Here is a 27,951-nt window from a genome sequence, read left to right as displayed (position 1 = left end):
TTTCTTATAATTTTTAAATTTTGATTTTTTTTGTATTTAATAACACTTTTAATGTAATTTCTCGATATATAAGTTTTACATACTAGTTCTAAACTTAATATTATGAAAAATTAAATTCTAAATAACTTCAATCCTACCTCGTTAACCGAACTCGACACATAAAATGAGATGGATGAAGAAATAATGATAATCATGAGCAAAAGCTTATACATATTTTTGTGTTTGGAAAATACAACTGTGTTATTTAATGCACTAGTCACTTCTGAGGCGTGCTATTTCAACTGCATCAATGGTCGTGTCGCATTATATCCTCTATAAATAGGGATGCAACAATAGTCATTTCGCCTCTTCATATCAATTTATATGAAAAGTAATTTCATCGTGATCATTTCGTATCTTCAAATCTGTTGGGTTAGATTTTAGTGAGGATTCTGAGAAATTATCAGTATCTTACTTTCGTATCTGAACATATCTTGAACATCGTTCGGGAGTGTATGATAATTGGAAAGTGCAAAAGTGTAGGTCCACCAATTTAGCGACAATTTGTATAAATCTTTCTCGTCTAGAGAAGAAGTTGTTCAAGCTTTTCAACAAATTCTGAAATTCATGGAAAAGCAATGTGATTCATAGTTCAAGAAATCCAGACGAAATTTTATGGTGCCATATGACTTTATATACAAGTGCAAATAATTTACCTTGTTAATATTCAATTTTAATAGGCTGAAAATGTTGATGCCCAGGATCGAACTAGGGACCCTTGAAGTAAAATCTTTGAAATACAAATGCTCATGAAACCATTACGACTATGCTTGACAAACCTAACTAAAAGTTGAAAAATAACTAAAAGTTAAAAAATTATAAGCTAGTAGTTAGAAATCTAAAATGATGTTAAGCATATTGCAAGTGATATAGATACAAGGAAAATGGCACTTCCTTGTAACATTATTATGCAAGAAATTTGCATCAACTGATTAAAAAATAATTGGGTAGTTTACGGAGTGGTTAACAATCCTTCCTGCAATTTACAAAACTCTAGACCCCAAACAACAAACGCAGTTGAAAACTAAATGTTTCCTGTTTGATTAATGATGGTATGTGTAACAAACATAAACTATCTATCCACAAATTTTAAATTTAACCTCCTGGCTGCTGCTCATCTCATCGGAGGGTGCTGGCAAATATGGGACGTGGTGATCTAGAAGGAAGATTTGCTGTGTGTTTTATTGGTGGTGATGAAGTCTCCATCCGTCTGCTCTTCTTGTTGACAGAACCTTCACTCCGTGTTCCTCTCAAAGCAGCCATATATTGCTGGGCTCTCGACCCACGCATATTTTTCTTGATTGCCAACATCGCCTGCTTTCTTTCCTCGGTCACCACTTCCTTCTCTAGTTGCCTTTTGCAAGAAGCCCGATCTGCCACTTTCAAATGCTGTGGAGGACGCGGAATAGAACAAAACACGTTTTCTGCAATTCAAAACCAAGACAAGAGTTATATATACACACTACTGGCTCTCTCTGCTTAATTTTTGGTCACAGAAATCAGCTAGGGAGTAATTTTACCAGGGGAGTCCTCTCTGTATATTTCCGGGCTTGGGGACCGTGGTGGTGTTGTGGGAATCAAATCCGGGACATGCTGTTTAGGAACGCCAATCTTCGGTCTCTTGCTGGCTTGTAGAGATGAAGAAGGAGAAGCCATTTTCATCATAGCTTCAGGAGAACAGACATCTAAAGACTTAGTTGGCATCATGAATGGAGTTTCGTTTTTGTTTTCATTTTCGTTTCCTACACTTTCCTCCTCGATCCTCTCATGTGTCACTCCATTGAATCTCATCGGGGAAGCCACCGTATCAGCAACACTACTGCTCATCCCGAGTGGATTACAAGAAACGACATCCTCATTATCTAACACCGACTTGGGAGAAGTGCTAGGCATTATTAGCTTTTGTGTTTGAATGAAATCCGAAAACCATGGAGTGCCTTGCTTGGCATAGAATAGAATATATGCCTCCTGTGACATGACAAATTCTTCTCTAACCCTTGAAACCTACAGAATTATACCATCAATTTAATTCATATCTAACAGATCTGCAGTAATAGTCCTAAAATCACAGGATGGAAGCAATCAGCCAAAAATTGAAAAGGGTGAAAGAAACCTGTCATGAATGGCATACCTTTGAATCATCAAACTTGTACCATGCATCCGAGGCAGAACGGATGAAGCAGTAATAGTGCCCAGAACAAGATGAGAACCCATTGTGCACTACAATTGCATAAAGACAATATTTTGAATCCCCCTGCAGATGAAACATATAAAACAATATAAGAGATGTATTCAAAGTTGATGGGTTTAAGAAACATTTGCTATGTTTGGTAAAACTTATTTCAAATCTTATAACTCATTTAAGATACAAATAAGCTATAAACTCTATGAAAAAACTTAAAATAATAGCTTATTTTGAAACGCTACTCTATGTAGAGTTTCAAAATAAGGCAGTAGCTACTACCAAATTCGAGATCTAAACCAACCACCTAACATTCTAATGAATAAATATTTCCTTTTTGGGGGGATATCAATAATTCCACATGGGAGAGGCCTAATGATTACTCACAAAATTGAAATCATTGCAAGAATAATACAAAAATATAACAGTGACTCACATTACTTATATGATTCATTTCAGCATAAGGAAGCAAATCCAACTCAAGTGGGAATGCAACATGTTTGTCAATCTTCTCAACAACAGAACCATCATTTTTGAATCTCTTCAAATGAAAGGTAGCAACTGTCGGGGCCTCATCCAGTAAAAGCTGCTTCTCGATCAGCACTTGCTCTTTACAGTTTTCACAAGTGAACATTGTCTCTGGATCTTCAATGTTTTCAACCCTTGTAAAAGACTCCAAAGCAGCAGGGATGCTGTCCACATCTTCAATCTCCAAACTCAAGTCAATCAGGGGCTCATAAGTATCAGAGCAGTGGCCACAATTGCAACAACATAGCTGCAAATAATTAGAGCATTAATTATCAATTTGTGATCTACACACAAAAGAAAGACAATATAAGTCACTGGCAAGTTGTTACTTTGCTAATGAGGCGACCACCAAAGGTCTGTTTTACAAAGTTGCCATTGCAACAGCTTTCAAGTCTATCTAGAAAACACTGGAGGAATTCATGAGCATCTTCCTGTTGGTACCTTTGAAAACTAGATGAAAAATCTGAATTTTAAAAAGTTAAGGATCATATTGGAATAAACTCTGACATAGCAAGTACAAGTCAAACAATATTATCTACCCAAGAGTAACCCAAACCAAGATGGCTAAACATATAAACTTGTAACCACAAGGTCACAATTTCGAATCCCAACCCTCTTGATCACAATCAACTATGGACAAAATAGGCTGATTTACATCCTTGTGGCCATTTAAGGACTAGGATCACAAGACAAAATTTACTAGTAACTACAAGTTTCCCTCATCACCCAAAAAAAATATTACCTACCCAAAATGAATGCATACACAAGTTTATGGAATTATGGTAAGTAGTTACAAAGAAGGGTGTAAAATGGGAACAATAGAAAAGGATACAGTTTAAATTGTTGACAAGTTTCCAGGGGGAGACAACACCGCTGTTGGTAGCCAAGAAGATGTCAATAAGCTCTTTCAGAGCACAAAGTGCACAGAACCCTTCAATATAGCCTGCAATTTATAGCAAACCGCATAAAATTTAGAAAATAACAATATAATAATAATAATAAATCAGAATACAGGTCGCAAGATTAAAAATTTATAGAACCCAGATAATTACAACCCTAAAACTCTAATAGATTGATAGCCAAACAGCTTTAAAACAATTGAGAGTTTAAAAGGTCGTACCATCACAAGGCGATGGATGATTAGAAGCTTGAAGGCCTTTAAGTACAGGTACTGTGTGCATGAAGCATTGCAACACCGCATTCAGAAAGCAAGTATTACCTAAATTAGAGAGCCCTCCACCCTATAAACAGTAAATTATAAGAAAACTGAAACAAACAGAGTAATAATACACAGTCCAACAGGAAAAATCTCAATAAACGAAGTAATAACATACCACGAATAAATGCTTGTCATCCTGAAGATGTTCCTTTTCCGTGTCATCATCCCAATCGGATAAATCGTCGAAATCCGGCGAGGTTCCAGTGACCGGGGATAAAGCCCGGGTTTTTGGCGGATCGGGGCAGTTTTGAGTTTCTAGGGTTTCTGAAGAATGGGTTTCCATTGGAATGCTGAAAATCACTGGAGGTTGGGAAAGAAAATTGAAACCTAGGCGGTGATAGATCAGGGATTTGAAGTCTCGAGCAAGTGAAAATTGTGGAGGGAAAAGAATGAAATGGAATATTGAATATTTTAGGGAAGATGGAAAGGAAAGGAGGGAAACACTGAAAAATAAAATCAGTTTTTCTTTAGATGTGAAGGCGGGAACGTTTCGCCGCCAGCCCGCCATTTTGGTTTTTCGATGAATCTTATTGGCTCAAGCGTGACGTGTCGGAAGTGGGCCTTTAACCTCATCTTTTTTTTCAACTGATAAAGTGATAATCTTGAGGGACTTGAAATCAATTTTCCCGTTGTTATGTTATGGACCCTATTTACCTACTCATGTACATATTCACAATTTTATTTTATTTTTGAAAAATCATATTCACAGTTTTAGTTCTTTATATTCATAATTTTTTGAACCTTATATTCACACTCTATGAACTCTAATTTTAAACTATATGTTCACAATTACAAAACTATATGTTCACAATTACAAAACTATATGTTCACCATTACAGAACTCTATGTTCACAATTTCTTAACTCTATATTCAATAGTATAACACAATTTTTGAATATATATAACAAAATTGTGAATATAGAGTTCAAGAATTGTGAATCAAAGTAATGTAATTTTGTATATTGAGATTTAAAATTGTGAATATCGAGTTCTAAAATTGTGAACATAGACCTGAGTCCACCTTGCAATGTGCACCACGTACGTAAACGACGTCGTTACGATGTTAGTGGACGCGGACGCGAATAACTACAGGGAATTCATTATCTATAATACACATAATCATTATGTAGAATACATAGAACGTTTGCCTAGAATACACAGAATGTTTGCCCAGAATACACAGAATATTGACACAAAATACACAGATGTTAGTGGACGCGGACGCGAATGACTCCATGGAATTTATTATCTATAATACACATAATCATTATATAGAATACAGAGAACGTTTGCCTAGAATACACAGAATGTTTGCCCAGAATCCACAGAATATTGACACAAAATATACAGATGTTAGTGGACGCGGACGCGGACGCGAATGACTACAGGGAATTGATTATCTATAATACACATAATCATTATATAGAATACAGAGAACGTTTGCCTAGAATACACAGAATGTTTGCCCAGAATACACAGAATATTGACACAAAATACACAGATGTTAGTGGACGCGGACGCGAATGACTCCAGTGAATTTATTATCTATAATACGCATAATCATTATCTAGAATACACAGAATGTTTGCCTAGAATACACAGAATGTTTGTCCAGAATACACAGAATATTGACACAAAATACACAGAACTCATCATCCTAACATTCGAATGCACAAACACATCACAACCTATGTTAATAACATGAATACACAGAATATTGATACAAAATACAAATAACTCATCATCCTAAACATTCGAATGCACAAACACATCACAACATGTGTTACTAACATGAATACACAGAACGGTTGCCTCGAATACACAGAATGGTTGCCTAGAATACATAGAATGATTGCCTGAAATACACAGAATATTAACATAAATACAGAGATCGGCGAAAACGGGAAACGTGATTTTCAAAAAAACGGGCGGTTAGTTTACAATACTCAAAACGACGTCGTTTACGTACGTGGTGCACATTGCTATGTGCACCGTGGTGCATAGTATAATTTGCCAATTCTAAGGGCCCTCACACTCCGGCCCAACAAAGCATTTGAAATGATGTAAATTACAGTGATTCAACTAAAAAGTTGAATCCCCAATTCCAAGGGCCCTCGCACTCCGGCCCAACAAAGCATTTGAAATGATGTAAATTATAGTGATTCAACTAAAAAGTTGAATCCCCAATTCCAAGGGCCCTCACACTCCGGCCCAACAAAGCATTTGAAATGATGTAAATTACAGTGATTCAACTGCTCAGACAATGCAAAATGTTTATGCGCACAAAGAATATATCCACTTTTGGCATAACCTCCACACTACCGCCGTCAAAGTTCAAACATTAGTCTCTTATCTTAAATATATTATTTACTAAATCAGTGAGTTAAAACCGTCGGACCTGAAAACAATTTTCTGCTCAGAAGAAATGTAAATATGCTAAAAAAATAAAGATAAATTAGTAAGTCATGTACGGAGTAGTATATAGCATAAATAACTAAATAAGCGGTAATTGTGGAAAAAAGGTATATAATATACCAATATGGCAATATGTAGGTGCCGATGCTAGAAAATCAGTAATGAAAAGTGAAAACTGGATATATTATTGATTAGAAGAAAATACGTAAGTAAGTAGTCAATACGCTAAATTAGGTAGTGAGCAGATGGAGTAATTGACAATAAGTAAACACTCCATCTAGCCCATTTTATTTGTTATATTTATTATTTATTGGTCAAATTAACTCTTTTTACATTATTTAATTCTATTAGAATTTTTTTATAATTTTTAAATTTAGTTTTTTGTGTTTAATAACACTTTTAATGTAATTTATAAATATATAAATTTTACATACTAATTTTAAATAACTTTAATCTTGCATCCTTAAGCCTGATACATAGGACGGAAGGAGTAATAGTGATAATCATGAGTAGAAGTTTATACATATTTTTGTGTTTGGAAAATACAGCCGTGTTATTTGCAACACTGGTCACTTTTGAGGCGTGCTATTTCAACTGCAGCAATGGTCGTGTCGCACTATATCCTTTATAAATAGGTTGCAACAATAATCATTTTGTCTCTACATATCAATTTATATGAAAAGTAATTCCATCCTGATCATTTCGTAACTTCGGATTTGTTGGGTTAGATTTTAGTGAGGATTCTGAGAAATTATCAGTATGGTATGTATCTTCTTTTCGTATTTGAACATATCTTGAACACTAATTTTAATTTTAATTACATGGGAAATCATATGTTGATTTTGGACGTCGTCGGGGAGTGTATGATAATTGTGGAGATGCAAAAGTGTAGGTCCATCGATTTAGTGACAATTTGTATAAATCTTTCCGGTCTAGAGCAAAAGTTGTTCAAACTTTTCAACAATTTCTAAAATTTGTGGAAAAGCAAGGTGATTTATCGCATAATGTTAATTGGGACATCAACTTCGAATTCTTCTAATTCAACATCCACTTATGATAGTTCAAGAAATCCCAGACTGATGTGAATTTTACAGCCTAACTCTTTCACGGAGACAATTCTCCATGGGAAGTATATGTTGAGGAAATGCACTTCACTAGCGGGTTTAGGGAATTTTGTTACGCTTATGATATTCATGTTAACGATGTAATTGTGTCTCGACACATGGGTCTCTTCAAATTCCAATTTTTTGTTTTCTGAAATAAAGAACATGTTGTCAATCTTGATGCAGACGGTGATGCTATTGAAAGAATACATACTGACGACATTAAGTAGTTGTTATGTTTTATTATTATTTTCGTATGATACATTCCCTTATCACATTTAATGCAACAGTTGTTTTATAACATACAGTGTTTCATTGGATAAGCATACATACAATGTCAAGTATACATTAAAATGAAGTTATAGAGGTTAGGCGAGTGCATTTAATCATGAAGTCAACTAATCTGGATCATTTAATCATGAAGTCAACTAATCTGGATATATTTGCATACGTATATTTGATAACCAAAGATGCATTTAATCAACTAACCTGGATATATTTACATACTTATATTCGATATAACCAAAGAAATATTCGATATAACCAAAGAAATAAGCGAGCATGCATTTATTCGATATAACCAAAGAAATAAGCGAGCATGCATTTATTAATTTTAAGTTTTTGGAGGGATTAAAATGTTGGTGCCCAGGATTGAACTGGAGACCTTTAGTGTGTAAAACTAATGTGATAACCACTACACCACACCAACTTGTTAAAAAGTAAAATCTCTTAAAAATAGATGTTCATGAAACCATTACATATATAATAATGCCAAAAAGACAAGTATAAATAGGATGTTGGCAAATAAAAATGTGATGTTTACGTTTAATGCGATTATGCGAACAATCCTCATTATCATTTCCTTAAAGTTATTAGATATTATATAGGCCAAATTGGACTTGTTGAGTTTTTTTGGTCAAATTAAAGATTCTTCTATTAAACACACTTTAATGACAAAGGTTAAAGGGAGAATTCTGTAAACCATAATAATAATAACAACAACAACAACAACAATAACAATAACATAATTTTGGAGTAGAGTTAATTCCAGCAATGGTCCTTCGACTATTCTATTTTTCCAAAATTGGCCCTCGTCTTTTAATTAGGACAAAAAAAAGACACTTAACCTTTCAAATTTGTTCCAGCAATGGTCATTCTATTAAACTTTAGTTAGTTAGGCGTTAGGTTAGGAGCTAAATCATCTTTTCATTAGCTAGTCTTCTTCTTTCTCATGTTTCTCAGTATATGTATCATAACATAAGCATATCCACCATTTTTTACAGTCATAACCATTCATCCTCATCATTAACCATAATAAATCTTCCAACAACACCACCCCTTACCTAACCCACTGTCGTTGCACCGGAAAAGGGAAGAGGAGGAAAGGAGTCGCCTGTCTATGCCGCCGGTTCGTCAGACACACCCTCACTGCCGCACTAGTGGAGGAGGTCGCCGGCAGAGAAGGGAGGAGAAGAGGTGTCGTCGGGCACTACCCAACGCCGCCAGACCTGCTCGTTACTCTACTCTAGTCTGTCGTACAAGTAAAAAATGGAAGAGGAAGAGGGGAGCCGCATGTCTACGTCGCTAATTCTTCGAACTGACTTCGTCGCCGTCGCACCAGGGGAGGAGGTCGCCGACAGTGAAGAGGAGAAGAGGAGTCGTTGGCCACTGCCCAACGCCACCAGACCTGCTTGCCCTGCTCCAGTCCGCTGTACAAGTCAACGGGAAGAGGATGAGGGGAGTCGCACGTCTACGCCACTGGTTCGTTGGATTGACTCCGTCGCCACCGCACCAGGGGAGGAGCTCGCCGACAGAGAAGGTAAGAGAAGAGGAGTCACCGGTCACTGCCCAACGCCGCCAGACCTGCTCACTGCTCTGCTCCAGCCTGTTGTACAAGTCGAAGAGAGCCCAGGAGAAGCTATTGCTATGCCGTAGGTCTGCTACTGATTTCATTCAGTTGTGAGACATAGCTAATGAAAAGACCATCTTAGCCCCTAACCTAACGCCTAACTAATCGAAGTTAAACGGAAGGACCATTGTTGGAACAAATTTGAAAGTTAGTAGTGTCTTTTTCGTTCAAATTAAAAGGCGAGAACCAATTTTAGAAAATTAGAATAATCTGAGGACCATTGCTGGAATTAACTCATTTGGAGTATTATAAATGAGTAAAAGAGAAGTTAGATTTATATTCCCTTAGATGATTTTACAATGAGAAGTGAATGGTATTTATAGGATTAGAATGGAGTAAATAAATAATTTTGTATACAACTATTAATATACATTAATTGAACTCGTAGGATAAAACTTTTGTTCAAGTTAATACAAATCACCATATTTAACATACATGTGCAAAACATTATTCATCCATCCAGTAATTTAGTGGTACCTATAAGTTAAACAAGTTAGGTTAAAAAAACTCAATGACAAAATAAACAAGTTAAATTGCATATATGTATAAGTACATGTGTCGTCCGTGCCGTGAACCAGTTCCACAAGTCATTGGATAGTGCATCATCATTAATCTTTGCATCAGTGGTTGATATAGCTGAGACAAACACTCATCAATGCTCGGCGCACCAACTTGCTCCCCAAATTGATCATGCGTACCACCTTGACTGAAGAACTCTCCCCCTTGAAAATTCTGTATTGGGTGGTACGAAGGCATTAAATTGTGATGAGTGCATATTTGATTATATTCAATCCCCATATTTAAGCTTGTTTTTCCACTAATTTTGTATAGTTTGTATTCAATATAACCTTGATTTTCTTTACTTTGATTGATAAATGCAAAATATACTTTATTTAGAAAAAAGTAATAAAGAAATTAAGTTATATTGTAATAAATTAGATGATTTACCTAATCCTAATTTGCATGTTAATCTCTAAATTATCTAATATTTTATGGTGTTAGTGGAATTCATAGGTGATGAAAGTAGGTGGAGCCGAAAAGACAAAACAAAGAAGAAGACAAAAAATGAAGAGGAAAAAGCACAAGAAGATGAGGATCATCAAGAACAATATTAATTGCATGGAGACAAAGAACCAAATCAAAAAAAAGCAAGAGGAGGAGGATGTACTACACTGCATTCTGGGCAGTGTACGTGCGTACGCAAGGTCGTACGCCGTGAGCTATGTGTATGAACCCATTTTATGCTCCAATTTGAGGCCTATAAAATTCCTCACCTCCCAAATCAGAATCTAGGTTGAGCAAGATGTAGAACTTAGAGCAAAACACTTTTTCTTCCTTTCTTTTCTTTTCTTTGTTTTGTATTTTCTCCTTCATTTAATTTATGCAATGTTTACTTTACTTTATTTTCTTCTTCATTTAAATTATGCAAGTTTATTTTCCTTATGCTTTATGTCATTTACTCTTCTTCTTCTTTTAATTTATTTTCCTTATGCTTATTTAGCTTAGTTTGGGTTTGAGGTAGGAATTTATTATTTATCTTGAATGCTACCTTTTTAACAATTTAATAAGGGGAAGACTTATAATCTTGAATCATAAGCTTGTACAAGGAGGTTTGTTTGCATCTTGTTAATAATTACTAGATACTTTTATTGGCAAGTAATTGGAGAGTTCTTGCTACAACGTAAGTTGGGTAAAAACTCAAGCCACCTCTTGTACAACCCAAATATCTCACTGCGGGAGTAGGGGACGAATTGGGGGGGCTAATATACCGAGGAGCTTCAAGAGCTCGAGGTTGAGTCACACATATTGTGATAAATCTCTTGCTCTAATTCAAGGGACGGAATGATCTTGAATTCATTAGTGTATGAGACCCTCTTGATACATGATTATTGTTCTCCTTAATCTATGAGTATATGTAGCATCTTGATAAGTAATAACTCCTAGTTTATATCCCATCTTTATTTCTTATGTTTTTAGTTTGTTAGTTAATTTATGTTTATGATTGTGATTAGATTCTCGTTAGTGGGTTAAAAAGTTCCAAAAGTAAATGATTGCACAAGTATGTGCCACGCCAATCCCTAGCGGAACGACAAAACTAAACCCGAACTATATATCATTTTTGACAACGATCACATTGTATGCAGGACGAGCTTCATAATTTGGAGTGAGATTGGGCAGGGTGATAGGACGACCATTGTTGTGTGCGATCGTACACTACACTCGTTAGGGTCGCATAACTCGGATACTGAAATGTTGATGCAACGAATGCAACATCCCAAATTGTGTGTATGGTGAGTACTCTCCAAATTGGGAATACGAGGTTGGAATTTGAGTGTTACTAGTACCTTGGCCTCCATACGCAGTCGTACTTCTTTGATGGTCACCCAGCGAACTAGTAGCATCGTCCGAGTCATCTTTGTCACCACCATCCCTCATCATAACGGGCACCTGATTGTCTACCCTAACCTCATTCTCCCTACCCTCATCCCCATCATCATCTTCTTCAAAAGCCTCACGAGCCCTTGCATTTGCCTCAGCCTACAAGGCTAAATTAATGGCATGCATCCACCTACCACCCTGTATCGGACGCCCCCGTCTATAATCTAAGCAGGGATGCGTGACCAATATGTAAATGGTGACACAGCTACGAGCTGCTCCGTCTTCTTCGTAACCTTCCTAAGGGTTTGACCCTCCTTAGTAAGATTATCTAGGAAGCGTTTCCCTTTGAGACTCGGGCATTACAGCTCATACATCTACGACACAAAAATATATAACACATCAAATTCTTAACATAATAAGCAAAGTACTTCCGTTGTCCACATGCGTGCCTGGCTTTGCAATAATCGGGAAAAATGGGCATAACTAGATCGTAGAGAGTGAACTCAAACTGCAAAAAAAATATCAATGTCATAATTTTAGAATGTTATTTGTTATGTAATATGAAAATGTAATATAATTTCAAAATATAAATATAACATTATAAAAACTTACGTTGTGTTCGTATGTGCGATCCAATTGGTCTCAATATGCTCGCACCACGTGTGAGGTCATATTGAGATATATGTGGGAACACACCCACCTACGTTTGTAAATACAATAATAAATTTGGAAAAAATTACATTATCAAATCTGAACTTGTTAACATATTTACTACAACTAACCTCGCGCCGAGTGGCAAATCACTCAACTGCTCGACAGGCAAAACGCCTTGTGGCCTCACCATGGGGCATGGGCAACCGCTTTCATGTCCTTAATTGCAATAACACCATGCATCCACAAACCATGGAAGCATGGTAGTTAGCACTTCGGCACAACGTCGTGCATAAGTAAGTTAGCACGGCAGAGCCCCAACTGTAATTACCACAGGTTTCAAAATCCCGCAGCAAAGGTAATAAATATAATTTTACATCTTTTTTTCTTGTTCCGGAGAAAAAAACCCTCCTAACAAATGAAAAATTAAATGTCGCGTTGCTATTTTCTTTTTCTTCTGTGCTCACGATGGTCAATTGGGGAACTTCCAATATAGCTGTAGACAAAATTTTGCTTCCCCTAATGAATTGTAAAGCCGGAGTAAATCCTAACAATTCTGTACATAGAGTCTGCCAACCGTCTGCGAAACTCCAGTCGTAACCGGTAACAGGTAACCCCTACCACCTTAAGACCAAATAACACTTCAACGTCTTGAAGTGTTATGTCCACCTCGCCGATGAAATAATTAATTCATCACTTCTTTTATCTCAAGCAGCATTAGGCCATCGATATATATGCCCATGCCATCTTACATACTCTCACTTACTTTCCATATTTGCTACTATAACTATATCCAAGTACATATGCTCACTTGTCATCTATTTTTTTAATGTTTAGAAATCATCGTAGTACTCCATAGTATTTATTTACTTTATTTAAAATATAAAATTACACATTGAAATTAATATTGATTTTTTTACCTTTTTATAAGTTTTCTAATTGGATTTCAAGTTAGCAACTTCTATATTTTCCTATTCACCACATGACTACCTCTTATTAACAAGAAGCTTCTATCTTTTCTTTTTTAGTAACAACTTGTAATGTAAAAATATACCACAATTTATACAATTATACATTACCTCAACAAATCAAGAATATTCACGTGTTCTAAAAAATAAATATACAACAACAACACCACATGACTTAAAAAAGAACAAATTACCATTTTGATCTACTGACTATAGGGGTCCTATTAATTTTGGTCCACGACTTTCAAAAGTGTTAATTGCATACCACGACTTTGAAATTTGTATCAATTTTGGTCACTCTAGCGAAATTGCCGGCCAAATGTCGCCGGATTCTCTTAATCCCTCTGATCAGGCTTAATCTTAGGGGCAAAAATGTACTTTCCATCCAAACAAAATAACCCAACCCAAACCCCCTATCCCAGACCCGGTTCAACTGACTGCTCCCTCTTTGAACTATCATTGCAAGAGCAAATGCAGAACGAAAACGATAAAAAGTTATATAGTGCAGCAGATTGTGATGAAAACGAAGCGAATTCTCACCGTGTAAGAGTGCAGACAAGCTTCCCATTACGATGTAATCGTAAACGAGAAGCTTTTCGTCTCGACTATAGTAATAAGCTCTGAGAGGGACAAGATTTTCATTGTTCATCTTCCCCACTTCTTCAATCTTTTCTTTGAACTCATTTTCAGGCACACTCACATCCCTTAGCCTCTTCACCACCATGGTTAACCCCATTTCAAGAACAATTTTGTATGCAGTTCCGAAAGTGCCCTTCCCCAGCACTTCAGCTGAGGCCTTCAACAGATCATCCAGGTCAAAGCTCCGGGGTGTTTTGGTAAAAAGCACCAAGTGTTTCCCGTTGCCGGCAGCAATGGCGTCCGCCTTTCCTTTCTCCTTCTCTCTCGCCCCCAACGCCGCCAGTCCGCCGCCCAGGGTTCCGGCGGAATCTCGATCTCCGACTGCTTATTTGCAGCCGCCGCCGATTTGGGCTCATTTTCGCTCCTCTTTCGACAGAGAAAGAATAGAAGGAGAAGAATCAATAGAAATCCGACGACGCAGCCGATTACAATTCCGGCGATAGCGCCGCCGGAGAGTTTTTTCTTACTCTTAGACTGCCCCCCGCCGCTACCGCCGTCGCAAAGATCCAGCGGCGGCCTTTGTCTAAAGAGGGAGGAACCGGGTTTGGGATAGGGGGTTTGGGTTGGGTTATTTTGTTTGGATGGAAAGTACATTTTTGCCCCTAAGATTAAGCCTGATCAGAGGGATTAAGAGAATCCGGCGACATTTGGCCGGCAATTTCGCCGGAGTGACCAAAATTAATACAAATTTCAAAGTCGTGGTATGCAATTAACACTTTTGAAAGTCGTAGACCAAAATTAATAGGACCCCTATAGTCAGTAGACCAAAATGGTAATTTGCTAGGGATTTCAAACAACAAAATATTTCACTAATTTCGCAATAGATCCAAGGCTCGTTACCACTACCAGATTAAAAAACTCAAAAACAATATCGTGATTAAAATATGGGTGTTCTCCTTCAAAAAAATTGGGTGAGTTTACATATTCAAACCACGGCCTCAGCGAGGCTATGCTTTACAACACAATACAGATGGCGTAGCTACTACTACACTGGAGACAAAATTATGCGCAGAAAAAATGACAAGTATGTAAAGCACGGCCTCGCTAAGGCCGTGCTGCTACACTGGAAAAAATGGCAAAAACTACGACATAAAAAATGACAAAAAGAAAAACATACATATTTCGTTGTTTTGAAGTTGAAGTGGAGGAGAACAACGACATCTGTTTAAGCGAAAGAGGAGAAGAAGAATGGAGAGAAGCTGCTGGAGAGAAGAGAAGAAATACTGCTGAAAAGAAAATATGTAGTGAAGTAGGGTAAAAAAGATTAGGGTTTTGAATATATATAGTAGAAAAAATTTGTATATACGGTGACGATATATATATATATATATATATATATATATATATATATATATATATATATATATATATATATATATATATATGTTCAAATGTGGCCGCGCCTTCCCGTGCGGCCGTGCGGTTTACACCACTCAATGTTAAGAAATGCACCACAATGAAAATGCATATATTTGATTTAAGTTCGTATAACATTTAAAATCTAACAAAACTATAAAACGGTGGCTCTTGGAGAGACATAACACGGCTCCCCGGGAAATGCTTTTTCCTTTCTCGTCCGCCTCCCAAAGTATTCCCACTTTGAAATCTAATTTGAAATATTGTCCTTCTCGGAAAAAGCACCTATCCGATGACCATGTATCCACTAATAAGGATAGTAAAAAAAAAAAATTAGCATATTGTTTCAAACACATCACGTGGTTGTTTTGATTAACCAACCTTGGAGTCAATCCTGGGTAGAACTATCAGAATGGACTTAGCCCACCATGCAAAAAGAGTGGTATGAGGTTTAAGTTCTTTAACATTTTTAGATAGTCCCGTCCCCTCTAACCCACGAGCTTGGTAGGCCACGGCTTAGAAAATCTATGCATAGATTCATCGAAAAGGAAATCACATTCCCAAAAATTGAAAATTAAACCAAAAATTTGTATTTTAAATGATTTCAAGAATATATAAATCCTATTGTAGACTTGTTAAAAGTTAGCAAAACAGGTCCTTAACTTTCGCCATAATTTCTTACCACTAAACCCACGAACCATATGTCCCCCATTATGCTACATGTGATTTAAGCAAGGAGAATACAGAAGAAACGAAATAAGACCAATCGCACAACAATCAATTAATTCCCCTATTCCTCCACTATCACATATAGCAGCTCCAAGTTATATGGGCAAATGAAATGAATGAAAATCATACATTATATTCAACATTTACAGTATAGAACAAAAAAAAAAAAAAAAGAAAAAAAAAAGCAAATAATAAAATGTCTATAAGTTCCAAAATCTTATTTTTCTTTTAAGAAAGAATTCCAAAGACTCTTTTTACATCTACACAGAATGTCGGCAAGTATGGTGATAACCTTTCCAGTTTTGCTACAAATCACAGAATTCTATCCTGGATATCTGATATCAAGTTGGTAGCCATGGAGCTAATCTTCTTTCCAGTTTCTCCAGCAATATTCTTAAGGGAGGAGATATCTTGTTGTGCCTGACAGAAAAAAAATAAATAAAAATTGCCAATGAGTCCACAGGATATAAGAAGTTGCAAGTTAACATATAACATCCAAATCTTTTTCACCTGGAAAGAGAGCCGGTTTATGAGGTCACTTGCAGTGAGGTCAATGGGTAATCTATCATCTTCATGACCAAAGAGGTCAACACTGGAGATTGCTCTCGAATCCTAATAATAGAAAGGATACATTATTCGCATCAACAGCAACATTCAATTTGGAAACTGCTCCTCACAAATGAAAGCTAGTGACAAGATCATTAAAAATAAAAAAATTTCCTGAGCACATCCATAATCCCTTTAGGGGGCATTTGGTTCACGGGTCAGATTACCTTATATGTAATATAAACTTGTTTGGTTTAGGGGTTATCTTTTATGTTATACTAATTTTTTTTTTACTTTAATACCATTAACATATTTTCATGTATTTCAATAAACTTCAAAAATCAAAATTAAAATAAATAAATAAGACAATGGTAACATATATAAGTACTTGATTTAAAAATAATTAACTAAGAGCTTGAACTTGAGAGACAAAATTACTTTATAAGCTAACATGATGTAATAAGAAAAATAAAATAAAATATATAATTACAAAAATAATTAAACATGATACATATAGTAAGCTAACATAAAATATATATTCCATAATAATTAGAATTAAAAGGGCAAAAATAGTAAATATGCATGGGAATCTTAGAAAACCTAAGAGTTGTGAGGGAATCACATTCCCTTCAAAATCCAATGTGGAGGGTATGTTACATTCCTCGGGAATGTTGTGTTCCTTGGGAAAGTAAGATAACCTGAACCAAACATGGGGACGTGACATTCCAAAACTTACATTCCCTTAGTTATGTTGTATAACTTGAACCTCCCCCTCAATGTTAAGTATAAACTTTGAAGGGTGAAGGGATGAGGACTTCAAACATTTAAATTATACTGTACTAACATTTTTTGGACGACTCTGAACATTAATAAAATTTTTACTCCTGAAATGAAATCATAGGGTATCATAATTTCAAAATCTTCTGATGGCTCAGAAAAAGGTCAGGCCAAATACACACAGACTGCCACATAGCAAAGTTGAGATATTATTAGCAGCCTAGGCACACCCTTTGATGGTCAAGTAACATTGATTGAAAGCAGGTGAAGACAGAATCAACAGAACAGTGTTTCACAAAGTTTGGCCTAGATAATCACTATATTATTAACTGAAAAAGAAACCTGCCAGTTGTAAATTAAGAACTAAGGTGCATGGAAAATGGTGGAAACTTATAGAGGCCCTCAATTTCCTACAACTACAGTTAACAATCAAGATATCAACATATAAAGCCAGTAGGGATGGAGGGGTGGGATAAATAGATCTAATCATAGCAAACATACCGAGAACTTCTGCAGGGAAACTGAAGCTTCTGCATCAGCCTTGTTTTGATCCCCAAAATATTGGGCTGATGAAATGGATTTTGCATTAGAAAACTTCTTCCTTGCTTCATCAGTTTCCTCAATCTAATAAATTGAAAATTAGATTAATAAAGAAAAACTACTGAATAATATAAAGAGATATATTACAACGCTATTCACATAGATCTTTTGGAGGGGATGGGGGGCCTGCAGTATGAAACTTTCTAATGCTAATGGGAAAAAATATTCATAGCTTACTTGTGCTTTTGATGAGTTTGAGCTCGCCTTCTTTGTGAAACCACTGTCCATCCCATACTCCGCAAAAAAATTGGATGACTTCGGAGGGGCAATGTGGTTAAGAACACGAGGACCTCCAGAATTTGTCTCTGCAGGTTGCACATTTTCTGTGTAATCAAATCGGGAATTAAATGATGAACCAGCTGCAGGGCTGGTACTTGCAGAGACAGAGGACACCTGAACTGGTGGTTCTTCTGGTTTTTGGTCATAGAGACTTTCACTTGTCTGTAAAATCAAATGTCTAGTTGGTCAATGTTAACATTATATATATATATATGTGTGTGTGTGTGTGCAGCAAAAGCCCTCTTTCAAGAAAGAGATTCTCTGTCTCGCTGATCATGATCATAAACTTGTGCTATACCTTTGCAGTAAGCTTTCGAGCACCAAGGCCACCTGACTTTCCAGTTTTCTTTGCAACTATAGGCTTCTTAATAGATGTGGCAACAACTGAATGAGAAACTTTAGGTACAGCAAGAACCTCAGGAGTTTCATCCTTAGCCAAAGAACTTGCTTTAGGTGCTTCATTAATCTTAGAATCAGAAAACCCATTAGTAGGGGATACAGTCTCAGGAGCAACAGGTGATGATGGCAAGCTTGCATCATCAGCCATGCTTTTAGCAACTTCCTTCGAGAGCAGTTGCTTATACAATTCGGCAGCCCTAGAGGTATACTTGGCCTCAATCTTGCCTCCATCTGTCCATCCATGCTGCTTGAAAAAAACTTGAGCACGGTTATTTCCACCAAAGTACATCATTTTCAATTGCTCGGGACTCCATGAATCTAAATTTGTTGACCTAAATAAAACACAACTTATCAAAATTTCTTCAACGGAGGAAGATACAAAAGAATAAAATGTGTGCATAGCCAAATTAGTACTTAATACTGTTGAGAATCTCAACTTTTTATTAGATATAGAATAAACTCACAGTCCTTTTGCCTTTTTAAAAAACCCCTTGCTTGAAATTTAAAAAAAAAAAAAACATATACTTAAAAAAAAATGAAAGTAAGCATCTCTTTTTAATCTTGACTCTTGTTGCAACAGACTCAAGTCTCCAATGAATAAATTGTTACTTTAAAAATTATATGCAAATGGAACATAATTATTTCAGAGGCATCAATCCCCCTTTGGTGCATGAAATGTGTTGTGTATGTACCATGGTTGCAAAAATCGGGCCTAGGCGGCCGATTAGGCGGCGCCTAGGCCGCCTAGCCCGCCTGGGCCACCTAGGTCTCCGGCCGACTAGGCGGCGCCTAGGCGGCCGGCAGGCTGGCGTTCTTTTTTTTTTTTTTAATTGCAAATCTTAAACATTTAAGCTATTAATGTTATAATGTATTAACTAATACTCTAATGGTCTCTAATAAGTAATAACTAATAATTAATAACTTAATAAAATAAAAAATACTACGTAATAACTAAATTAAACTAATAAGTAATGCACTAATAATTAATAAATACTACGTAATAACTAATAACTTAATGAGTGCTAACTATTTAACTATTAAAGTGTAAAGGCTTAGAATATTAAACACTTTACAATTATTAACACTTAAAATATTTTTAATTTTTTTTTAAAAATATTTTTTCAACCTTGGTATGTACATATACTTGCATGAACATGAATGAACTCCTTAATATGATAGACTAATTAGCCTAAACATAGCACTAATGGACCAGACCAGCAGCCATACATTATGATCACAAACCCATTGGCATGGGACGTTTGCACATTGCTCACCCCAAAAACTACAATAACTATACACTGCTGAACCCTTGACCTTATAAAGCAAATTTGCAAAAAATAAATAAATAAATAACAAATACAATGCCTGCAAAAGTGTACTGCACAGCTCTTAGACTTTAGACAATGGAACTATGAAAGAACCCTCAATTATTTCCATTATCCTTGCTATAACTAGCAACATGAACTAACTGCCTTATTCTTTAGGAACAGGAAAAAAAAGTACTCTCATTCAAAATTTCCAACTTTATATACTACCAGTGTAAAAACAAAAAATTTACTCATGTTTCTCATATTTTAACCTTCTAGATACTTTATTAGCTCAATATGAGTTAAAAGATAATTCTGGTTTTTGCCATATTGTGGCTTATAGTGATCTCAAGAATATAACATCAAAATATCTATATAGCTAATGCCAAGAGGAGTTATACTCTGAAAAGAATAGAAAAGGTAAGCATAAAATCTGCTGTCAATTGCAAAAATCCTAAAAAGAGAAATTTACCTAACAAAGCTGACGTGAACGCCGAGGCTCCGATGTACGGCCGAGCAATCGATACACAGGAAGATCCCATAAGTCACAGACGCCCAGGTTGGGTTCTTCGCATTGCAATCAAAACACATCTGCCAAAGCAAGAGGAAATCCAAACAAAAAAAACATTCACAGACATTATCAACACAAATCATTCAAAAACAATAGATCTAGGAGACAGAGCCAGATCCGAAACAGATCTCCACAAACTAAATACAAATTCACAAGGGAATACGACGAACTTTGCTCTCGGTTTTCGCACGAAGCTTCCGGAAAACAGCATTTTTGTCGCTGAAATTCTCGGAAGCCATGGACGCTGTGGGGAGAGAGACAGGAGTTCCGAGAGGAGGTGTAAGGAATAGAAATGGAGCTTTGCGTACAAGAGAAAGAGAGATTTAGAGAGGCCTCCTCAGGGAACGATACGGAGCAGCAACGACAGCGAGCCTGAGATATATATATGTTAAACCGCTATTGCGGAAAACCAACAAATAAATACAAAATAAATAAAATCTAGGGAAAATTACGTTTTTCTTCTTTAATTATAAAAATTCGTTCTTAATTGTTAATCATATTCACTTTTTATCCCTAAATTATCATGAGCATACCATTTTTGTCATTTTATTAACTTTATATGCTCACTTTTCATCCTTAAATTTGACTAATATTGTAAACTCCGTCCCTAATTTTTTGTTAGTAAAGAGACGAAAAATGCAACACAAATGATAATTTTGAGACAAAAAGTGAACACGACCAACAATTAGAGATAAATTCTACAATCATCTTATAATTTACGGACAAAAAGAAAATATTATGTGTACTCTCACTTTATACTTCCAACTTTTACTCCCACACACAAAATCTTGATACAGATACTTGTTTTGAGGTCCACATAAAAAAATAACTTATCAAAGCCTGCTATATTAGTAAGTAAAAATTGAGAAAGAGATTTGGGAGTACACGTTGTAGAACTCGGAAGAAAAGTGTACCTAGAAATCTAGAATTGGCGTAAATTTGTTTATAGAAATATTGGGTCGAAATACCGGAAGTGCCCCTGGTTGAGGAGTTACGTTGTTGTCCAAGTTAGTTGAATGACGTGGATTTCTTATTTACGCGTCTGTTAAGAGGTGATGATCAGGTGGTTTTGGAGGGATTAATATAATCATCGGTTAGTTGAAGAGTAAATCTAGGACATTAGCCAACTAGTCAATTACATTCCCTCTACAAATATCATTAGCATGCAATTCAAGTGATTATTAAGACTTAATTAGGAAATGTATTTGAGGATATTTTTGTAGATTTATAAAAAGTAGGAAAAGGGTCAAATAAGCCCTCCAACTTTACCTAAGGAGTCAATTAGGCCCCTGAACATTTTAAAGTAGCAATTAAACCCATCAACATTGTATTTTGATGCAAAAAAGTCCATAAACCTGTTAATGACCTGTGATCACAGGTCACTAGGATTCCGGTCAAATTTTCAGCACCCATATTCCGGCACAAAAGTCAAGGGCGACCGTTCGACGGTCGCCGGTGACTCACTGGAGAAGGCAACCACTGGGTTTTGTGCCGGAATATAGCCTGAGTGTCCGAAAATTTGACCGGAATCTTAATGACCTGTGATCACAGGTCATTAATAGGCTTATGGACTTTTTTGCATCAAAATATAATGTTGATGGGTTTAATTGCTACTTTAAAATGTTCAGGGGCCTAATTGACTCCTTAGGTAAAGTTGGAGGGCTTATTTGACCATTTTCCCTAAAAAGTATTCCACTTAAACTTTTATCACCTTTTGATTTATTAAATTGGAATTTCAAATTTTTCAAACTATAACGGGCGTTTGATTGGATTGAAGAAATTAGGTGAGAAATGAATTGCAATTTCATGAGAAAAGAATAACGTGAGAATAAAGTGAGAGTTTAAATTTAAGTGTTTGGTTTGCAGGAATAAAATTACTAGGAATTTCAATTCCAATGTTTGGTATACATGAGAATTGAAATGGAATAAGTAGTATAATGTCCAAAATGTCCATTGTTATTGTTGTTATTATTATTAAAGGAACATACACAAAATTTGTTGTATATAAAATTATAAACAATGCAAATTTTTATTCACTATTGCATAGAAATAAAGAATTCATTCGCTATTATAAACAAAGTTAACAAACACAACTTACGCCATTCACTATTGCATACATCAGCGCACATAATGAACATTATACAATAGACCCACCATCGACGCACAAAATTAAAATTTTGTTGTTCAAAATTTAGTCAAATACTATATACACATATCAAATTTAAATACTTGAGAGTTTTGAAAAAAACATACTTGATTAAGTTTGGCATAGAATGATTATTGCTCAGGAACGGCGTTCTTTGTTGATAGTAGCCGAAGAATAATGCACGTTATAATCTAGAAGGGAATGTCAGACATCAATTTTAGGTTTAAAAAGGCTTTCTCAAGAGTATCTTTTTTTTTTCTTCCTAAAATCCACAGAATTAAAATCCCAAGGGGGGGCATGGAATCTAATTTCATGAAAATAAGGGAATTGCAATTCTGTGGAATTTCAATTCCCTCCAACCAAATGAAGGAATTTAGTTGCCTTCAGAATTAGGTGAGAATTAAGTGGAATAGAATTGTAATTCCCTCAAACCAAATGCTGTGTAAATTCTTAAAATTTGAAGAATTGGAATTTCATATGACCCTTTGATATTGTAAAGTCGTCATCACTTTGAAAAAAAAAAAGTAAGTATATACTAGCAGTGTTGCAAAAATCCCGCCTAGGCGCTGATTAATCCCCGCCTAGGCGCTAGGCGCTGGTCGAGTGCCTAGCGTATCACATTAAATGGTGGTCTAGGCGGCTGGCTGGCTAGGCGACCGCCTAGGCCGCTTAGGCGCTGACCTCCTAGGCGTCGACTAGACCGACTAGGCCTTCTAGTCGGTCGATTAACTATTGTTCTTTTTTTTTTAATGGGTTATTTCACTCAAAACAACATCGTTTTGAGTGAAATAATCATAAATTGTACAAACTTTAGATATTTTTTAGGTTAATATTTAATATTTTATTATTAATTATTAAAGTATTATATAATTTATAGTTATTAGACTTTAAAAAATTAAAAATACTTAAACAAATTTTTAAAAAATAAAAAATAAAATATAAAAATACACGAACGTCTAGGCGCCGATTAATCCCCGGCTAGGCGTCCTAGGCGCTAGGCGCTCCCTGAGCGCATAGGGAGCGCCTAGCGATTTTTTCAACCATGGTATATAGTGACAATATTACCATTACATATCTTTAAGAGAACATTTGGTAGTCAGGAATGTTTGAACTTTCATGGGAATTTAAAAAGTGAAAAAATTATTTTTACATTTGGTGCAATCTTTGACTTAGCACCAGTACAGAACAGCTAATTCATGACCCTTGTAAAGGATTTTTCACAACTGTTTTACAATGGTCGCGGATACTAGGGTCGCGAAAAGCCTTAGACTTTCTGCGACTGCAACCATGACCGTTCATCATAGAGAAGAACGGCCGCAGATTATAATTTTATTTTTAATTTCTCCACTTGGATTTTTTATAATAATTCCTTTGTTTTAAAACCCAATTTTTTTTTTATTCTCATAATCAAAATACCTAACTCATCATATTCAATATAATTCATCAAACTAAATAATTCTTATTCAATATAAATACCTAACTAATCAAATGCCTAATTTATCAAACTAGCTACCTAATTCATCAAAGAACCTAATTTGTAATCAAATTCTTCACTAAAATAATTACATAACTAACCTATAATCAAAGCATACCTAACTCATCAAGCCCTCTTGGTATGCACACTTTAATATTTAATCACGATAATTCATCCTAAAAATAATCAAATTTCAGAATACAAATTAAAAAAAAAAATCACAAACATAACACAAACACATTTATATATAAGCACAAAAAATCTACAAATTTATACATATATTCACCAAAATTCATATTCTTTAATAATTCAAGATATAATGACAAAAATATTAAAAAATTAATAGAAATTCGAAATAAAATTTATAAAAAATCATCAAATATAATATTTATCAAAATAATAATAATAACCATATTTTTAACAGTTAAAAAAATGGATCGACAAAGGCGAGCTGGTGGTGGTGGTTCGGGTCCTGTGGTGGCGTTGAGTAGGTGGTGGCTTGAGGATGGCGTCGACAGTGGAGCTTTGCTGCAATAATGGCAATGGTGATGGAGTTTTGTTGCAATGGCGGTGGCGTTGGCGACGGTGTAGAGAAGTTGAGCTTTGGATAGACGAAGAGCGGCGTGGAGAAGGAGAGCATTGTAGATGATCGTGATCCCTAGGTTTTTAATTAACTTTCTGTGACTATTCTAAGAGAAATGGTCACGGAAACTACTCGCGTGTTTTCAGACCGGGACTATTTTAGTTAACAACAGCCGCAGATTCTTATCCAGATGAGATTCTTTTTCCCGAATGACTGGAAATCTACCAAATTTATTTAATTACATATTTATCCTTTTTGGCATCATGCTAAAAGTCTTTTATAAATATAAAAAAAAAAGAGAAAATATCATTTTTAGTCCCTCAACTATAATATATGTATCAATTTTGGTCCTTGACTATTAAAAATTTCGAATTAGGTGCATGACTATTCAATTTGTATCACATTTGGTCATTGACTATTAACATTTTCAAATTAGGTGCATGACTATTCATTTTGTATCACATTTGGTCCTGCCGTTAAATTTTCCAGCCAAATTTCCGGCGACGTCACCGGTGACAGACTAGTTTATTTATTTTTTTAAAAAATTATTTTAATACTCCGTAACTTTTAAATAAAAAAACTTAAAAATAAAAAAAATAATATAAAAAAATAGAAAATGCCGGCCACCCTCGATAACTTTGCCGAAAATTTGGCCGGAAAATTTAACGACAGAACCAAATGTGATACAAAATGAATAGTCATGCACCCAATTTGAAAATATTAATAGTCAAGGACCAAAAGTGATACAAATTGAATAGTCATGGACCTAATTTGAAATTTTTAATAGTCAAAGACCAAAATTGATTCATGTATTATAGTTGAGGGACTAAAAATGATATTTTCTCTATAAAAAATTTGTCTCTTCCATCATTACACATTGTTTATCAAAGAAATTTACATCCAGGTACGTAGTTAAAGTTTTCTATAACCTAATTTGCGATATGATTCATTACGTAACAATGCAGTACGTGTGTGCGTATTAGTGATCATATATACATATGAGAATCCCTTTTCACATGAGTATGTGAGAACTAATCGTAGCTTTTGATCTTGTGTGTGCAGATGGTGGTGATTTATTTTCTTTTTATTGTTTACTTATTTATGTACGGGTGGGTTGGTAATTTTAAGTGTAGTTAATATCTTTTAATTATTATTTTATGGAAGTTGTACATGATTTTAGGAGTAGTGTTTTTGATATATTGGGGATTCTTTCTGTGCTTCATGCGTCCCTTAATGATCGTGTGCATTGTTAGTGTCCATAGTGTGCATTGTATTACAAAGACGTGTAAATCATTAGTTGTGTGAATTGTACTCAAACGTGTACACTTATCATGACCTATGTGTGCACCTTAGAACATAGTCGTGTGGATAAATATTTTTCCCGTGTGCATCATATTTCACGATGGTGTGCAAATAGCCTATATGTGCACAACGCAAGTGCACACATAATAATAGTGTGCATTCGTCTGAAGCATACCAACGTGCACAAGGTAGAGTATAAAAATGCACAAATCGCACTTAAAAACAAAAATCAACCAATGAAGTACGTAATGAGGAAAAAATGGCAAAAATAAATAAATATAAATAAATAATTATCAAATTATCAATCAATAAAAAAGATTGTCCAATACAAGTATAATAAATGGAAGGAGAGAATTTTAGATTTTTCCATATGTATATTACTTTTTATCCACACAAAGTACTAATTTGCTCCTAATTAAATGCTAATCTTTTATTTTTTTTTTAAAAAAATTGAATGCTAATTACATGAGATTAATGATGACCATTGATCTTTTGTTTTATACGGCTTAGATCCTATATATATATATATATATATATATATATATATATATAGCAAGGATATATTAGAGATTATAAAAATTTTCATGGGGAAGTTTAAACGAACGAAACATGTTAATTAATTTTCCAGGTAATTTAATTGTTATGTTTTCAGAGTAACACCAAACATGTTAATTAATTTTTCCTCTAAAGTTATTCCCATCAAACATATTTCTTGGAAACGTTTTTCTGAAAATTTAATTGATGGGAAAGTACCAAATGACCTCTTAGTGTTGATTAGGAACGACAATGGGGCGGGGCGTGGAATATACACCGTGTTGGGCGTTGGCCGAGTTCAGCCCATCATTATGGGCTTTAGGTAATTGATAGCCCTTAGTGATACATTATTGTGGTGATATAAGGAAAACGAAGGACTACATACTAAAAAAGGCTTAACACAGATAGGAAAATGATTGGTTTTGAACTACGTATTAGGTGTTTATGATATGTAGTGGATAATTATAGTGGTTTCTAAATTTTTTGAGGTCCCCAAAATATATATTTTCCTCTATATTTACTTAATTTACCTTCCGGGCAAAGCTCAATTAAGATTTAAGTTTAGAGCTTAGGATATAATATTCATTGTCTATCTCAAATAATTGTTTCATGACAATTAGAGTATTCAACATACAATGTTGTATGGAGTGAATTTTATCACTACTTTCATTGATCAATCATGCTTTCTAGAAACTAAGCATCAATTGAGTGTATTGCATATATTCTCTTAAACAAATTGTCATAGTAAACAAAAAATACCACATAGAGATATATACATGCATATGATGGCCAAAGTATAAAATATTGATTCTTGAGAAAATCACTTATCCAGTCTCTTCCAGGATATTTGTCTGACAATTGTATGACTATCGTAGGGTCTTATATGATGATGGTAATTGCTGTTGGGAAACAATTCTCGAAATACCCAAGAAAATGGACGAAATAGGAAAATCCACTAAAACAAATATACAAGAAATATTACAAAATTCCAGGAATTTAAAACCTACAACAAAGGTTCAATAAACCTGGAATACAAGGGACGAGGAGAACGGACTTTTGGGGTAGTTGTAAGTACGAGTCGAGTTGCCTCTGTCCTTAAAACCTTATTTACCGCTTCCCGAGGTGCTAGAACGTTGCGACCTAGGTTTCCCAGGATAAAACGTACTACGATCCGCCGTTTGAACACACAAACTTGGATCCGGCGAACGAGAACGTGGAATGAACACAGGTGGCTAGAACGAAGGAGAGCAGAGTTTCGAGGTGGAAAGTATTTCGTGTATATCACGTATATCTTCTTCTCTCATGTTAAAAATTTG

The 27,951-nt window shown here is 35.3% G+C and overlaps 3 protein-coding genes and 1 non-coding gene across 4 annotated transcripts; all 4 read right to left on the bottom strand.

Annotated features, from left to right (window-relative positions):
- Positions 1-937: 937 nt before the first annotated feature.
- Positions 938-4,448, bottom strand: LOC116001791 (ubiquitin carboxyl-terminal hydrolase 20-like). Its single transcript, XM_031241734.1, has 8 exons — positions 4,084-4,448; positions 3,870-3,990; positions 3,582-3,692; positions 3,079-3,212; positions 2,658-2,996; positions 2,171-2,293; positions 1,560-2,043; positions 938-1,463 (listed from the first exon to the last, which is right to left on the bottom strand). The coding sequence occupies exons 1-8, from the start codon at positions 4,249-4,251 to the stop codon at positions 1,159-1,161; spliced, it is 1,785 nt and encodes a 594-aa protein (XP_031097594.1). The 5' UTR covers positions 4,252-4,448; the 3' UTR covers positions 938-1,158.
- A 3,674-nt stretch (positions 4,449-8,122) lies between these two features.
- Positions 8,123-8,195, bottom strand: TRNAV-UAC. The gene has a single exon. It is a non-coding gene; the product is annotated as a tRNA-Val (tRNA).
- Positions 8,196-11,618: 3,423 nt separating this feature from the next.
- LOC116001314 (pollen receptor-like kinase 1) lies at positions 11,619-14,626 on the bottom strand. Its single transcript, XM_031241200.1, has 4 exons — positions 14,500-14,626; positions 13,934-14,353; positions 13,785-13,846; positions 11,619-11,933 (listed from the first exon to the last, which is right to left on the bottom strand). Exons 1-4 carry the CDS (start codon positions 14,624-14,626, stop codon positions 11,619-11,621), a joined length of 924 nt encoding a protein of 307 aa, XP_031097060.1.
- Positions 14,627-16,294: 1,668 nt separating this feature from the next.
- LOC116001548 (probable ADP-ribosylation factor GTPase-activating protein AGD9) lies at positions 16,295-20,961 on the bottom strand. Its single transcript, XM_031241429.1, has 7 exons — positions 20,767-20,961; positions 20,498-20,616; positions 18,618-19,050; positions 18,218-18,481; positions 17,942-18,064; positions 16,628-16,729; positions 16,295-16,537 (listed from the first exon to the last, which is right to left on the bottom strand). The coding sequence occupies exons 1-7, from the start codon at positions 20,833-20,835 to the stop codon at positions 16,430-16,432; spliced, it is 1,218 nt and encodes a 405-aa protein (XP_031097289.1). The 5' UTR covers positions 20,836-20,961; the 3' UTR covers positions 16,295-16,429.
- Between the last annotated feature and the right edge of the window lie 6,990 nt (positions 20,962-27,951).

This window comes from Ipomoea triloba, chromosome 13 (genome assembly GCF_003576645.1).
Source record: "Ipomoea triloba cultivar NCNSP0323 chromosome 13, ASM357664v1".
In the NCBI taxonomy this organism is placed as follows: Eukaryota; Viridiplantae; Streptophyta; class Magnoliopsida; order Solanales; family Convolvulaceae; genus Ipomoea; species Ipomoea triloba.
The sequence above is the reverse complement of the archived record's forward strand: the minus strand, read 5'-3'. Positions and strand labels throughout refer to the sequence as shown.

Excerpts from the sequence above, each read along its gene's own strand:
- LOC116001314 (XM_031241200.1), bottom strand. The coding sequence starts at position 14,626 with ATGTACTTTCCATCCAAACAAAATAACCCAACCCAAACCCCCTATCCC. Across the intron at positions 14,354-14,499 it reads CGGCGGGGGGCAGTCTAAGA|TCGGAGATCGAGATTCCGCC; the intron begins GTAAGAAAAAAC and ends GCAAATAAGCAG. Across the intron at positions 13,847-13,933 it reads CTTGTCTGCACTCTTACACG|TTCAAAGAGGGAGCAGTCAG; the intron begins GTGAGAATTCGC and ends TTGCAATGATAG.
- LOC116001548 (XM_031241429.1), bottom strand. The coding sequence starts at position 20,835 with ATGGCTTCCGAGAATTTCAGCGACAAAAATGCTGTTTTCCGGAAGCTT. Across the intron at positions 19,051-20,497 it reads GTTCACGTCAGCTTTGTTAG|GTCAACAAATTTAGATTCAT; the intron begins GTAAATTTCTCT and ends TGTTTTATTTAG. Across the intron at positions 16,538-16,627 it reads TAAACCGGCTCTCTTTCCAG|GCACAACAAGATATCTCCTC; the intron begins GTGAAAAAGATT and ends TTTTTCTGTCAG.
- LOC116001791 (XM_031241734.1), bottom strand. The coding sequence starts at position 4,251 with ATGGAAACCCATTCTTCAGAAACCCTAGAAACTCAAAACTGCCCCGAT. Across the intron at positions 3,693-3,869 it reads TCATCCATCGCCTTGTGATG|GCTATATTGAAGGGTTCTGT; the intron begins GTACGACCTTTT and ends TATAAATTGCAG. Across the intron at positions 3,213-3,581 it reads ACTTGTCAACAATTTAAACT|ATTTTTCATCTAGTTTTCAA; the intron begins GTATCCTTTTCT and ends TTTAAAATTCAG.